This window comes from Crotalus tigris, unplaced genomic scaffold, assembly GCF_016545835.1.
Source record: "Crotalus tigris isolate CLP2741 ecotype Arizona unplaced genomic scaffold, ASM1654583v1 scf7180000017703.754461, whole genome shotgun sequence".
In the NCBI taxonomy this organism is placed as follows: Eukaryota; Metazoa; Chordata; class Lepidosauria; order Squamata; family Viperidae; genus Crotalus; species Crotalus tigris.
In genome coordinates, this window is record NW_024096578.1 from 426,414 (window position 1) to 443,186 (window position 16,773).

Genomic DNA, 16,773 nt, shown 5'->3' on the forward strand with positions numbered 1-16,773 from the left:
TTTGATCCTTTGGGAACAAAGCAAAACGCTGCTACCACCTCTGTGCTTAAAGAAACTTGGTGAGTTATTTTTACAAGCGGACAGAGCTGGATAAAGGATTGAATTTATTGGATTTTATTTGAACTTTAGTTCAGGCTGACCTTTTTTTCTTTTTTTTGTCTTTTGTCTGTGTGGAGAGTGAAAGTAAAATGGCGATTTGAAAGTTTTTCTTTTGGGGAAAAAGTGAGTGAAACGGAACGTTATGGATTATACAGTTTTCTTTTAAATTTTTTTTGAAGGTGGATTTGTGTTTTGGAAAGTTCTTTTAAACTCTCCTTTGTTCTTTTTTTTATTTTTTGAGGATTTTCTTACTGTTTTTTTTAAGAAGGAAGAAAGAAGAAACAATATCTTTTTCTTTTTAAAATGGCTTCAAAGAGGCAAGCAGCTTCTACAGTTCCTAAGGTGGCTTCTTCTCCTGCGATTTTACCGATACAACAACCTAAAGCTACACCACCATCTTCTCCTCTGCCAGCAATAACGGTACAAGATATGAAAGATATAATGGGAAATATATCTCAAATCAGAGGGGAAGTGAAGGAGCTTTTAGAGCAGAATAAAACTCAAATCAGAGGGGAAATGAAGGAGCTTTTAGAGCAGAATAACACTATTCTGAGGCAAGATATAGTTATGGCTTTAACAGGACTTGCTTCTGTGGTTGAGAAGTTAGATTCTAGAGTGGAAGAGGTGGCAGACAAGGTTGACATTCTGGAAGACAAGTTTGAAGGTATAGAAAAAAAGATGGAAATTTCACAAGATGACATTGTTATGTCTCAGTACAGAGAGATGGAACATGCTTTAAGAATCAGAGGCCTGAAAGAGGACATGCAGCAAGATCTGACAGAGATTGTGGTAAATGACTTTGCTGTTATTTTGAATAGAGAGAAAGAGGAGATACTCAGAGAAGTTGAAAAAATTTATAGAGTTAACTCCTGGGTCGCAAAGCAAAAGAATTTACCAAGAGATGTGGTGATTTATTTTGCAAAGAGATCTCTGCGCAATGAAATTATACAAGCTTTCTATAATAAGAGGTTTCAGATTGCTGCTCAAGACGTTATTATTTTAAAGGAGATCCCATCTAAAATTCTAAGAAAGAGAAAAGACTTTGCTTTTTTAGCTAACGAGCTAAAAAAAAGATTGATGCCATTCAGATGGGAGATTCCGATGGGTATTGTTGTGAGCCATGCGGGGACGCGTTATAGACTTAATACAGTTACTAAAGCAAAGGAGTTTTACAGTTCGGTCCTGCATCTATGATGCAGAAAGTTCTGGATGGTAAAGAGGCGGAACAGCAGTCTGAAGGATTAGGTGTGATGGTTGCTGGAAAGTTACAGGCGGAATGGTCGCAACAAGCAGAGATCAAAGAGCAAAGAATGACTCGTGCAGCACACAGACGCAAGGAAAAAGAACAACAGAAGAAAGAAGTTAAAGAATCTTTTCAAGAAATTGTTTCGTTGCCGGTGGGAGGAGCAAGACCCAAGAGCTCTACAGCACATTCTTCAATGGCAGATCTTCAAGCAGTCTTCTCCAGGCTTCTGGTTAAGGGAGATGGTAAAGCTCCTGACATGGAATGCTAATGGCCTTAATTCCCCCCAAAAGAGAAATAAAATCTTTCATTATTTAAAGCAACATAATAATGATATTATTTGTTTGCAGGAAAATGTGATAGAAGGGATAAGGAGAGGAGTTAAGATGGATAGTGTTTCTTACGCACAATTACTTAGATGGGATGGTAAAAATTGGCAGTTAAAATCTTTGGAAGATTTAGCACAAGAAAATATTATATACTCATGGTTTCAGTATAGACAAATAGTGGATAGATGGAAGATAGATCATAACGTGGGTTTGCTTAGAGAAGATAAAAACTTTTTCAAACAAGTAAAAGATCAAAGACGAACTCACATTAAGAGAATTTATGGGGTGTTAGTAGAATTGGATTCAGAAGTGGAATTAGTTAAAGAATGTATGATTAAATGGGCACAAAACTTTGGTAACTATTTGGGTGAGGAATGTCAAATTTACACAAGCCCAGAACTTAAGGGAGAACTTTTATAAAATGTTTTACAGATGGCACCTTGATCCACAAAAAATGTCTCATTTGTATCCTGACTTACAGCCTAAATGTTGGAGATGTGGATGTTTGGATGCTACTTACTATCATATCTGGTGGTCGTGTAAAAATATAAAAGCCTTTTGGATTAAGATATGGTGGAATATTCAAAGAATTTTTAGAAGGAGGGTAAAATTTATCCCACAATTGTTTTTGTTAGGTATTGTTACTGATTGTGATACCAAAGAGATTACATTGATGTTAAATTTAATTACAGCTGCAAGGTTGTTAGTAGGGCAATGTTGGAAGAAGGAATCTTTGCCTACTTTGCAAGAGTGGTTTCTTAAAGTTTCTTATTTGGTGGAAATGGAAAAAATGGATAGATTTTATACAACATAAGTTGGATATAAAAAATATTATTTAGTTTTTTAATGACTTATATTTAAAATTTAATATTTTTATCTTTCTTCTTTTTTCCTTTTCTTTATTCTTTTTTTTCTAAACATTTATTTTTTGTATTTATGTTTTTCATATACACACTATTGTTAATTATCTTATAATTTTCTTAAGTAATGTATTTAGATTTATTTATGGTTTATATTTTTTTTAAGATTTTTTGAAGAAACTTTAATTAAGCCTATATTCAGCTCTCGGAAGGTCGGGGGAGGGAATGGGAGGGTTGGGGAGGTTTGGGGAAAAATTGTTTTGTTTTTGTAAAATTTTAAAAATTTTCAATAAAAAAAAAAGAGAGAAGCTAGTATCTTTTCCTTAGGAAGTTAAATAGCAATCCTTGGAAGTAACTTTCAGTGAACATGAGAGTTTAAACATATACATATCCATAGCTACTACACTATTCCCTTCCAGGGTAAGCAGTTTTATGTAGTAGAAAAGGAAATAAAAAAATAGGAAGACTTACTTTAATACAATTCACTATATGTCTTCTGAGCTCTCTTTTCCAGGATCTCATCAACTTCATTATATCACAACTTTCCTGATCTTCCATCCCTCTGAATTCTTTCACTCTTCTTACGTGTATTTGTTTTGCAACTCTATCACACCTTAATGTTTATCATGTCTCCTCTTTAGGAAACATTTCTCCAAGATATGTGAAAAATGTATTATTTACCACAAGCAGAACCTATAAACATTATGGTAAATATCATTCATTCATTCATTCATTCATTCATTCATTCATTCATTCAATCATTCATTCATTCAATTTCTGTAGCTAATATGTATATATATCCATACTCCCAACCAACACATTTCTAATATTACAAGCATCCCTTACATATTAGTCCACAAATGCGTTAAAAAACCAATGTATCTAAATGTTAAATGCATTGAACAACCAAGAAATTGTTTATCTTACTCCTTGATCAATAGTGAAATATTCACTAAGCATTCCATTTATTTTTACACATTGCTTTTTTATATAAATTTCTGTGATTGCATTTTGCAACCTGTCTTCAACTCCATATTCATACAAAAAGTTTCATAATTCAAGCCTATTCACTTTATAACATATTTTCTTTAAATCTATAAAATATGCAATAAACCTTCTTTCACATTCATGTATTTCTCATATTAACAGCATTCGTCCAGTTGCTAGGAATCAGACAAGTTACACAGCTACTCCATAAACAAACCATATCCATATTTTAGCATTTATAATAATAATAATAGAATTGGAAGGGACTTTGGAGGTCTTCTAGTCCAACCCCCTGCTCAGGCAGGAAACCCTATACCCAGTGGTGGGATTCAAATATGTGAACAACCGGTTCTCTGTGTGGTTGCCACTTCTGGAAGTCCATTCTGGGTCTGGGCAACAAAAAATTAACTACCAGTTCTGCTGAACCGATGCGAACTGGCTGAATCCCACCACTGCCTATACCATTTCAGACAAATGTTTGTTCAGTCTCTTCTTAAAAACTTCCAGTGTTGGAGTATTCACAACTTCTGGAGGCAGGTTGTTCACTGATTAATTGTTCTGTCAGGAAATTTCTCCTTAGTTCTAGGTTGCTTCTCTCTTTGATTCTCCAGTTGTACTATATACATTTTTATTTTTACCTTTTTTATCCTAGAAAACTGATGTGCCAAGAAGTATGGACATGCTATTTTATTTTTACTGGCTGATTTTAGTAGAAAATCCGACAAAATAAGCTGTGCACATCTCACAATGCAATATTTTGTTGTGGAAAACTATTCTCATGAAAATCTGATTCAACTCTGATTTGATTTTCTTTTCCTCAGCAGAGAATAATCCATAAAATATATGAAGAACTTAAAAGTATAACTAACTGCAATCAAAATCAAAATGCAACTGTATTTTATCATATATACAATTACACCAATGATGTTTTATAATGTTTTATTTGTATATAGATGCATTTCCTTAATGTATTATGATTCATTCAGTGCCCATTGTTCACTGATAATTTCTTCTTAACAAAGTTAAGATTTTTGAAAAAAATATGAATAGTGTACAACTGCTAATGGATCAATTCTGTACCTGAAGAAAAATGAAATCATTTCATGTATGATGTAAAGGATACCAATGGTTCAAAGGTCTTTTATATTGTTTTGTTTTTTATAGTGTTATATTATTCTCCATAATTATTTTGTGTTGGAGCAATATGTGCGAATTACATTTCCTAAATACTGAAAATACTTACAAAATAAACATCATTTGATTATCTTCTGAATACTGTTCAAACTCTCCAACTTGTTCAAAGACTAATTGAATATTTCAAAATATAAGTTGCTTTGCTGTTCTAGAGTAATACTAAATATACATTTTTTTCTCTAACAATTTTTTTATACTATAAAGCATTTAAAGTTCATGAACATTTTGGTTAAAACTTACCAGATCGTCCATCTCTTTGAAAGTCAACATGGTACCACTCTCCATCATTCACTTTTTTCTGCAAAGCTTTTATTTTAATTGTTCCAGAGCCCATGTCTAAAAGCAGGTAGAGGTGCCCATCAAGCATTTCAATGGCAAAGAAGTCAACTTTAACCATTTGTGGATGTTTGGCATCTTTCTGATGTCGTGGTTTGCCATGGCTGAAGAGAATCAGCCCATTGGGTTCAGTGGTGCGAAAGTCAAAGGATATTGAGCCTGTTTTTTTGGCATTCCATTTAGGCAAAGAAATAAAGGATTCTGGTGTTTCAAAAGTGATTGGATCCAAGGTTGCCACATTTTCACACTTAAATGCCACAACACCATGAATCTTCATCTTAGGATCTCCTTGTTTGGCCAGTCGAGACAATTCCAGTCTTACATCATTGTTTTTATAAACAACCTAGAAGCAAAGCACAGTAATTACCAAAATGGATTAAATTGTATAAATAAGTCTGAATATTAATTACATCCTTACATTTTATAAAGTTTCATGTTATCAGGTTAAATAACACATTTTATAAATTTCACATAAATTACAGCATGTCCCTCTTTCTCTCTGAAGCCAAGTCTTGAACCTGAATTTCATCTATGCCTGGAACTCATTCTGCAGTTTAAACTCTGAAAATTTAATTACAACAAAATTTCCATTTTGTCATTTCTTCAGCTAAAAACAAAGTATCACCATAATGATATTTTGGTCCATCCAATTTTCTTTATTAGGTATTGAACTAAACAATAGCTAAATGCATCTGTGAGGTTGTGGCTTCAGTTCTTTATCCCATCTTTCTACAAAAGATTACAACTTCTTATTTAATACGCAATAGTGTGCTGATATAATAGTAGTAGATTGAATAGTTCCATGGGCACAGTATAACATCGATACATATACATGGCAATTCCTCCTTAAATACAAGAATTAAGATATAAATACACTCTAGGAAAAAATAGCACAATGATAAAAATAATATCAATTAATGGTTGAATAATTTAAAGATATCCTCTTAATTTCTATATTTAAACTCTCCAGTTTGAATCTGGACTGATTTATTCTAGCCTGGCACCACTCATCTGTAAAATCTTGCTTAGCACCCCAAAATGTTATTTTAGCCAAAATTCAAAACATTCAAAATATTACAGTTTTTCCCCCAGTCCACAGCTAAAAGAATACTGTTCATGAGAATTTCCAAAGTACAACAGTTCATTCTAAACTTAAATATATATTTTATGGTTAATATGCACCCCTATAAACAACAATTGATATTAGTAGCTATTGGGGGGGGGAGGCTACCACATTTCCTGAATTTCGCTATGTTTAGTTTCAATGGATGACTTTCAGTTCTAACACATTGAGAACTTCTTTTGATCCACCTAACAAATACTGCTCATTGTTTTAAATACCTTTATCATGGTATTTCTCTCCTTCATTCCAGCCTACAAAGCCCTTGATTCCCGTAGTCTTTCCTTTTAGGAGAATTGTCTTGCTTAGTTATTCTGAACATAAATCTCATTACTATAAAGGTGAAGGTTGTGTTTTTCATGGTAAAATGCTTCATTTTACACTTTACATTTGTTGAAATTGCAGCACTGAGGAAGTATGGGAAATCTGATAGTTGACATTCAGGCATATTTCCAAACAACTGAGCTGGAGAAGTATGCTTCATAGTAAATATTTCAAGCTGGACTGATACATTTTATAATATGGAAGTCATAGTGTGTCTACATCTCTGGATGAGGTAATATTCTTTTTAAAGGGACAAAAATATGCATTTTTGAGTATTGGATCATAGTGGAGGTAATTTCCTTCATAATCACCAAGGAAACTAAAAATATTAGATGAAATATGCATGGATACAGTAAAATTCACTGGCTGTGGTTGGCAAAATAATAAGATAAAGCTGATAATGCTATATATTCTCCCTTATTTGTTCAACCTATATGCTGAATATATATTAAGAAAGAGAGTATGGTTTTAAAATTAAATGACAAAACACCAAATATCTGTGCTGTGCTGGTGACAATATCCTGATAGTTGAAAATGCAAAAGAGCTTAAAACTCTATTAATAAAAGTCAAGGACCATTGTGAAAAAATGGGACTAAAATTAAATATAAAGAAGACCAACTAACAACAACCAGTACAACAACAACCAGCCATAGAATTGGCAAAGAAGATGTTGAAATGATGGGTGAAATGATACTGAATAGCTTCTGCCTTTTAGATCAAACATCATCAGTAAAAAAAAACCAAACAAACAATAACAACAAAAAAACAACAACAAGCAGTCAAGAAATATCCCACAGACTAGTACTTGGTAGAGCAGCCATAAAGTTCTTGGAAAAGATATTCCAAGCTGTAAAATCGTATACATACATACATACATACATACATACATACATATCTATAAAGATCAGAATATTGCAAGAAATTGTGACACTCTGTGGAAGGAAAAGTTGGATTTTTGAAAAGCTTGGATAAGAAGAAAATGTATGGTTTTCACCATTGGTGTTGGGAGAGAATATAGTGGATAGACAAGAAAAAAAAAAGCATCATTGAACAAGTCTACCCAGAGTTCTCACTGAAAGCATAAATGATCTGGCTCAAATTGTCCTACTTCGGGCACATTATGTGAAAACCTAACTCCATAGAGAAGGTGCTAATGATGGGAAAGGTGAAAAGAAAGACAAGAAGATGATAACCAGTTACAACATAGATGGATTCAGTCACATGGCAATGGGAGTAACACTGGAAGTCCTAAAAGTACAGTTTAGGGGCAGAGCATCACAAAGAAAATCTACAGTATGTGATAACTAAAAGTTGACACCACCTTGTTAGCACATAATCAGCATATTCAAGGTATTTTTATACTATAAAGTAGAACTTTAGGTATGCTCTCCAGAGACTCTACAAACGTTGTGACTCAATTGTAGTTTCAATATGCCCAAAAGAGAAAATAAATAAATGTTGGTAGATAAATCATATTCCCTAAAAAAGTTCCAGGAACATGAATGGCTTGTTTGAACTTAGGAAGTCTGGGGTAAGTTGAAGGAAGAATTTCCATCCATGTGAAAACAGATCATCCATATGCAGTAATCTAAAAGAAACTATCAGCTTTGCTGCAATTTGAAATACACTGGAGCAGAGTCAAAAATAAATAAAGTGAATTTGACGAAAGCCTTATCTGACAAAATAGTACTTTAGCTGATCAATTAAATAACATAACAGTTGCTGCTCTTTCACCCATCTAGTTTCATACCCATGGCAAGTCTAGACCTCATGGTCTCCCAGTTTCTAGCCTGATACCTTAACCACTACACTGAACTGGTTCTTGTGCATTTATTAATGTACCTTAAAATACATTTACTTATGTGAATAACTTATAAAACAAAAGGAAGCAGAATATCTAACATATCTCCACTCTTCTGAATTTAGTCACAGATGTTGGAATGTGAACCTTTTATGGGATGTAAGTCTGAGTGACATCTTTCAAATGGATTAGATTGAAACTCCTGGTTTTTCTAGTCAGGGTAGACTAAAGTTAAGAAAGCAGGGCTATCTCTATTGTGAAAATAGAAATTGGAAACAAATTGCATTAAAGAGGCTTTTATATTATGCATTCCATATTCAAAGATTTTGAAAATTTCCATTTATTTTGGTAATAAAGTAATGTTATTACTTTGCTTATTATTTTATATTAATATAAAGTTTTAATAATTATATAATTTACTTCCTCTTAAAATACCTTAATAGTACTTAAACCACATATGTAGTTTCTTCCTTCCAGAAAGATATGTTTACTTCAGAATATTTAATTGAACTTACTTTCACATAATTATAGATAAGACTTCACATATGGATATTGTAGTAAAATCCTGATTTGCTAAACTAAAATTCATTACATTGAAGGTTTACTGCAGCTGGCTTACTTTTCTTCTTATATCAGAGCATTTGCAAATAACATTGGTGAAAAGACATATCACTACTTTTTGTTTATTCATCAAAAGACAATTTCTGTGAATGATACTTTACCCATGAACAGTTTTTAAGATATTCAGGGCATTATCATCAAACACAATAATTTGGTGATCCATAAATATGCTTTGAGAAATTGTGTTTGCTTCTCCCCCTCTCCCAGTTTGTGCATGGCAACTTCTAGTAGAAAACTGATATAAATGAATTTTTTGGGAATATATAAAAAATTTAATCTTCAAATGATTTGTCTGGCTTTGGCTCTTCATTTTCTTAGGCAGAGATATTTTTTTCCCATTAGTTGAACCTTGATCCTTTTACCTAAGGATTTTGGATAACAGAATCCTAAATGAAGATCAAGTGCTTTATTTTGTTGTGGCAGGTTATGGTTAAAGTTTACATGAAATCTCTATATACTACAGAGCTATGCCTGAGCTATGATGGTCAAGGAAATGCAAAAAAAAAAAAAAAAAAGACTCAGATTTATGTTCTGCAAGATCAATATATTAGATAAGAACTCATGTCCAAGTAAATCTTTTTCACTTTCTGAAATGTTTTTATTCCACATACTAAATGGTATATTCAGCTCCTATCACTGAAAATCAACAATGTTGTTTAATGTGATTGGCTTTCTGATCAATATGAAAGAATCCATCTATTATTTATAAAGAGGAAGTGCCTGAATAATAAAAAAATAACAGATTGTGGACCAATTTGAATGACCATTTACTGTGCAGTAATTCCTGCATAAATCACCACTTGCCAAAAGCTCATTATATGATCCAAAATCATTTACGTAAAAGAACCATGTTTTCTAGATTCCACCATAAATTATTTTTCAGAAATTTACTGATGTGTGCAAAACTGTCAGTCTTGAATGTAATAGTAGCTCTGAATGGAATTATAATCAAGGAACTATATATGCAGCACTCTGGCAAGAAGATTTAAATATATATTTGCAGCATTTCTAGGATGATGTGCCCTCTCTGGACTATGGCAGTGAATTATAAAACAGTAACAATGCAATTAAAACAATACAATGGATTTTAAAGATTCCTATAAAAATAATAAAAAGATCATCATTTGGCTTCAACTAAAGCCAAAAACATGATGCAATAAAATTATTTTCCCTTGCATACAGCCTTTTGGAGGAGTAGCAAGCTATCCTTTGTATACTACTCCAGAGCCATATAAATTAAATGAATCAATCCCTCCTTAAAAAAAACTCTGTGCACCTAAGTTTGAATTACTTTATTATCCCATTCCATCTCTCTCCTCATTCCTTTTGCAATATATTCCAAATTTGAATAATTTTTTTAAAAAGTAAACGGTTAAATAAAATGTTGTATATGTTTGTCCTCTTTCTGACTATTGTCGCAATAAGCAACATCCTTAATCAAGGCAAGTTAGTGCACCACCACAAGACAAAGATAAAGCTACTTTCCAAGTCGAAAATGCAGATATGAAATGGGTTGATCAGTCCTTAGGCTAGTATTTTTGTATTTTTTTCCACTTCATCACACTACAGTATAAATATAGTCTAGCTATTTCTTTACTTTGCCTTACATCCTTCATCTCAGCCTGAGCCCATGAAATAAAACTCCTAAATAACTCTCTGATAAATTGAAAGACAAAAAGAAGTATAAAAAATGGAAAGAGGGGCACATAACTAAGGCAGAATATCAGCAAATAACCCGAGCCTGCAGAAATGAAGTGAGGAAAGGTAAGGCTCAACATGAACTAAGCCTTGTGACAAAAGTAAAAAAAAAAAAAGCTTCTTTCAACATGTAAAAAAACAAGAAAAAAATCAAGGAAACAATCGGTGCATTAGTGGGAGAAAGTGGCAAGAAGGTGACAAGCAACAGGGAGAAAGCAGAACTACTCAACTCGTTTTTTGCATCCGTCTTTACATATAGGGAAAAAAACAGTCCAACCTATAAAAACAATAAGGTAAAAAACAGAATAGAAACACAAGTGAAAATATGCACAAAAATGGTGTGCAAGCACCTGTCCATCCTAGATGATTTCAAATCATCATGACCAGATGGATTACACCCCAAGGTACTGAAGGAACTGGCAGATGTAATCTCAGAACCACTGAACTATATTGTTCAAAGATCCTGGAGCACTGGGGAACTACCAGAGGACTGGAAAAGAACTGATGTAGTTCCCATCTTCAAAAAAGGGGAAAAAATATACCCAGGAAACTACAGACTTATTAGCCTGACCTCAATACCTGGGAAGATTCTGGAAAAGATAATCAAGCAACATATCAGCAAGCACCTAGAGGCAAACAAAGTCATAACCAAAAGTCAACATGTGTTTGCCAAAAACAGATCATGTCAGACATTCTTTAACAAAATTAGTGAACCATAGGAATGTTGTGGATATAATTTACTGGGACTTCAGTAAGGCATTTGATAAGGTAAACCACAACCTACTACTTGATAAGATAGAAAAACATGGGTTAGATAGCATTACCACCAGATGGATTCATAACTGACTGACCAACCACACTTTCCATGTTAATGGAATTGCATCTACATGGAGGGAAGTATGCAGTGGGATACCCTAAGGCTCTGTTTTAGGCCCAGTACTCTTCAACATCTTCATCAATGTTTTGGATGAGGGAATAGATGGGGAACTCATCAAATTTGCAGACAACACCAAGCTGGTAGGAATAGCCAACACTCCAGAAGATAGGCTTAAGATACAGAAGGATCTTCACAAACTTGAACATTGGGTTCAATCTAACAAAATGAAATTCAGTGGTGAAAAAAGTAAGGTTCTACATTTAGGCAAGAAAAATCAAATGCACAGCTACAGTATAGGTGGTACCTTGCTCAGTAGCAGTAACTATGAGAGGGATCTTGGAGTCCTAGTGGACAATCACTTAAATATGAACCAGCAGTGTGTTGCAGCTGCCAAAAAAGCCAACATAGTTCTAGGCTGCATTAACAGAAGGATAGAATCAAGGTCACGTGAAGTGTTAATACCACTTTACAATACCTTGGTAAGGCCATACTTGGAATACTGCATCCAGTTTTGGTCACCACAATGTAAAAAAGATGTTGAGACTCTAGAAAGAGTACAAAGATGATTAGGAGATTGGAGGCTAAAACATATAAGGAACGGTTGCTGGAATTGGGTATATCTAGTTTAATGAAGAGAAGGATGAGGAGTGACATGATAGCAGTGTTCCAAAATCTCAGGGGTTGCCACAAGGAAAGGGAGTCAAGCTATTCTCCAAAATACTAGAGGACAGGACAAGAAGCAATGGATGGAAACTAATCAAGGAGAGATGCCACCTAGAACTAAGAAGAAATTTCCTGACAGTTAGAACAATTAATCAGTGGAACAACTTGCCTCCAGAAGTTGTGAATGCTCCAATACTGGAAGTATTTAAAGAAGAGACTGAACAACTATTTATCTGAAATGGTATAGGGTTTCCTTCCAACTCAGTTATTCTATTCTATTCTATTCTATTCTAAATGAGGTTGGCAAAAAATCATTCATAACTGAGCTACCATGTTTCCTCAAAAATAAGACCCCGTCTTATATTTTCTTTTTGCCTCCAAAAGAGGCAATAGGTCTTATTTTTGGGATGTCTTATTTTTTTTCCCAACATCTGCTTCACCTCATGGCGGCGGCACTGACAGTCCTGTCCAGCAGGAGCCTGTATGGCTGCTGGCCCACTTTTGTAACTGCTTGCAGCCACTTGCAGCAGGAGGCCACATGGCCCGATGTGCTGTGCCGCTGCCACAAGGTGAGGCAGGTGGGGGAGGAGGTGGAGCTGCCATAAGCACCCCAAAGATGCCCAAACACTTTGCACTCAGAGAGAGACTGGAAGCTTCATCTGCTCGCAAATGGGGTGCTTAGAAACCAAGTGATTCACTCCATCTCCAAATGCCCTGTTTGCAAGCAGATGAAGCGTCCAGTCTCCGTCATTTCTCTGTCTAGGCGAAAAATATTTGGGTGACTATGGGACGTTTGGAAATGGACACCATCGCCATCCACATGCTTGCCACTACTTGTGCTGGCCACGCCCACCCCCAGGCTTATTTTTGGGGTAGGTCTTATAATAGGTCCACTGAAAAAAAATCAGGCTAGGGCTTATTTTCAGGTTGGGTTTTATTTTCAGGGGAACACGATAGTATTAAAGTAGCATTTTACCCCTTATGCTGACAGCAAACAACAGCAGTAGCAAGGTATGCAAAATTAGAGGTGCTTCCACCGCCCATTCCATTTGTGATGAACTGAGATGCCCTATATATAGCTAGGGTATCAACAGGGGAGGGCTTACTGACTGTTTCAGACTGATGTAGCCTGATCCCTTCAGTCTTAAATCAGGCTCTAGAAAGAATAATAAAAGATCATCAGCAGCAGCACCATCAGCAGCACCAAGGGCTTGCAGAATTGTGAAGTTGCACAAAGACACTTATTGTCACACTGACTTGCTTTGTCTCTTTCTCAAATTTAATTCCACAGAGGCAGCAGGTTTTGCACATAGCTGAAATTCTGCAACAGTGAAATTATCTGTAAATGGCTCTCGTTGGCTCTGAAATTAATGAACTTTTTTGTGGTTTCTGTATTTGTGGGACTGTTGGAGTCAGATTAGAACAGCATATAAACTCAAACAAGCAAATGTCAGGAGAAAGGGTGGAGTAGCTCTACAATTTAGACATAAAATGGTCTCATTCTTGAATCATTGTTATGATTGATGGATGTTTTCTTACTGACTAATAGCATTCAGGAGAGCAGAAGGCAGTAGAACTAGAGGCTTAAACAAATAATTTCATTTAACACACATTGCAGAATGCATAATCTGAAAAGCATTGTTTGTCCACAGACTAGAACAAATGCAATAGGTGCAGGATGATAAGTGACAATTGGGATAGAAAACCTCTTGCCTGTATAACTTTTTGCTGATTGTGGGTAGCACTAACTCAGCAGTGGAAAAATACCATAACATTCTTGTATATATTCACCCTCAGAATCTTTTCACCTTTTATCTGATTGCTAGTCTTGGTGTTTTTCAAAACTAAACAGATTCATATATACAGTATGGGGTGGAACATGTTGACTAGGAAATGCACTTGAGTTTGTTAAGATTTACTGTCTAGATTCAGAAAACTACCTCCCAAGTTCATCCAGATAATAATAATTATTTCTTTTTGAGATTTACCAAATTCATGATTGACTCCTATCATTCCAATTGGCTAGTATCTTCACTGCAGTAAACTACGTCTATATCACAAATGCATTTCTATTGTATCTGTGTACTACCTGATTCCTGCAGTACACAGATACTAAACTCATTTTTATGATGCTGAACTCATCATAAACTGAATTCATTTTTATGATGTTGAAGAAGAGTTTCTTAATTTGTTTCCTGTTGGGCAGTTATGAACTGGAATATTCTTAAAGATACATTAAATTTTGAAAAGCAATACTTTTAGTAATCAGTTTGATCATGAAATTTGTAAGAATGTGTTTCACCCTATGTGGGTAAGAGTGCTTTAATAAAGTGCTTACAGCATGTGTTCAGAGATACAGACATAACTCTAATACATTTTTTTTATGCTAAGCCCTGCAGGTTAAGTTGCTAGACTTGCAGATGCTGCTTTTACTATGGTTGCTGGGTTCACTATTTACCAGGAATGAGGATGAAGAGAGAAAACATGTCTATATACTGCTTGTATACACTAAATATATTTATATTCTCGTGGCTAGGACTCTTAAGCATTCTATTGACAAGAGCATGGAAATCAGAGGCTAAAAACCAAGTTGTAGTAACACAGGAACAAAAGAGGTCCTCCCCCCCCCACAACTAAATAAAAAACAGTCAGCAAAATTAGCTGAAAAAATAAAATTGACTGGAGTGTGTGAATAAACATATCAAAGGGAATCTAAATGACCCAGTTAACTTTTTTCCCCCAAAAAACAAACAAATTATGAAATAAATATTCATTCACTTTCAGATAAAACTGCACGTGAATGTTTAAATAAATGCCAGCTGGGTAACTTTGGACCAGTCACAGTCTCTCTGACCAATTCAGCTCACAGGAAGGAAAAATAGAAGGAGGAAAGACTGTTAGGTAGGCATATTAGGTATGTTTTCAGCCTTGAGTTATTTATAAAAAATAATAAAGGTGGAAAACAAACAAACAAATAAATAAATAATGCACTTTTGCTTTTGCTGTCTACCTCGCTGCACCTTTTTGCACAATACTGTCTTTTTACTTGATTAGCATTTTTAACATTAAAAGAGCTTCCAGAAAGGCTGATCAGACTAATAAGTAAATCTGACTTCTCAGTGATTGTGTTTAATTGAAATTAAATACCCTCACATACTACTAGACTCAGAGCAGTGGAAGCCTCTCGACTGAAACTATAAGAAATCCTGGCATTTATGGAGAAGGATGCAGAAAAGAAGGGAAAGGATTTGTTGTTCCCAATATGATGTTTGCAAATTTTACCCAACAGGATAAAGAGTTGTGAAATTTCAACTGGAAAAATTTTTCAGCAGAAATAGCTTACTTTTCTTTGTACCTTCTCACATTCAATCTCTTTGAAAACAGTTGAATCAGGCAACAGAGTGCCTTGCCATTCTGAGCTCCTAAGATAAAGAGCTTCAGTTTTATTTTAAAAACCAACATCACAAGAGGTAGTGCTAATGCCAACAAACCTTTGCAGCTTTTGCCTTCTGTTCTCTGTCTTTAATATAAAGTCCCTCCTGATTCATTTTTTCCCATCGCTGCCAAAAACTGACACCATCAATGATTAATTGACCAATTATAGCTTATAGTGGCCTATAATAATCCAGTTATCAGTTGTTGTGGGACATGCCTTTTCATAGAAAAAAGCCAGCTTTCCAGTTAAATCTCTTGGTTGGTTTATTGTCTAAAGGAAACTGCTCCATTATTTTACTGTGAAAATAGTATACAAAGTCATGGCTGAAATTCTTGGCTATCTTCGTATATGGGCTTCCTAATTAGAACTAAATGTTCACATGTGTATGGGTTTTTAAATGCTCATATGTAATATTGCAAAGATAACAAATGATATAAACATGAACATCATGTCCAAATAGACAAACGTTTGGCTAGCAAGAGGCTAGATGCTTTATATCTTTATCTATCTATCTATCTATCTATCTATCTATCTATCTATCTATCTATCTATCCATCTATCTATCCATCCATCCATCCATCCATCCTTCCATCTCAACATATGATTCTGGGCAGAACTAAAATAAATTAAAAATAATTATAAATATTACAAAAATTAAAATACAAAGCAGTTGAGAAACATCATAACCCAAATCACTAATAGAACCAAGAAGTGGGTTCTTGAACACATTTGAACACAATCAAGTCTTTAGGGTTTTATGAAAGGCCAGCATGATCAGTGCCATCCTTATCTCCAGAGGCAGAATGTTCAACAAAGTATATGCTATGGCAAAAAAGGCATGTCTTCTAGAACCCACCAACCAATGTTCTTTGGCTAAGAAGACTGAAATCAAGTTCATATTATTTCAAATTCATATTATCTGAAGCTCATATTCTAGAAGATGATAAAATGTTATAAATTTTATTTATTACCAAAATGCACAAAAGCAAGTTACAAATATAAACTTGACATTAATCTAAACTCAGCAGTTTAACAAATAAAATATTTAATAAAAATTATAAAATAGACTTAAAATCCAAACTCATTGATTTGTTATTAAAAGTTTTGTTTATATAGTTATAGTTAAAAATCTGGCTGTTGCCACTGTAATCATAGTAAAAAAAATTACATACTCAGAAGTATTT

The 16,773-nt window shown here is 34.3% G+C and overlaps 1 protein-coding gene across 4 annotated transcripts in view; it reads right to left on the reverse strand.

Moving 5' to 3' along the window:
• The window catches only part of LOC120306009 (neurexin-1), a 622,144-nt gene that overhangs the window by 336,718 nt on the left and 268,653 nt on the right, over window positions 1-16,773 (reverse strand). For all 4 annotated transcript variants that reach the window (XM_039338545.1, XM_039338547.1, XM_039338546.1 and 1 more), the window contains one exon: window positions 4,953-5,391. In XM_039338545.1, coding sequence (XP_039194479.1) covers window positions 4,953-5,391 — 439 coding nt within the window. The remainder of the gene's footprint in view (window positions 1-4,952; window positions 5,392-16,773) is intronic.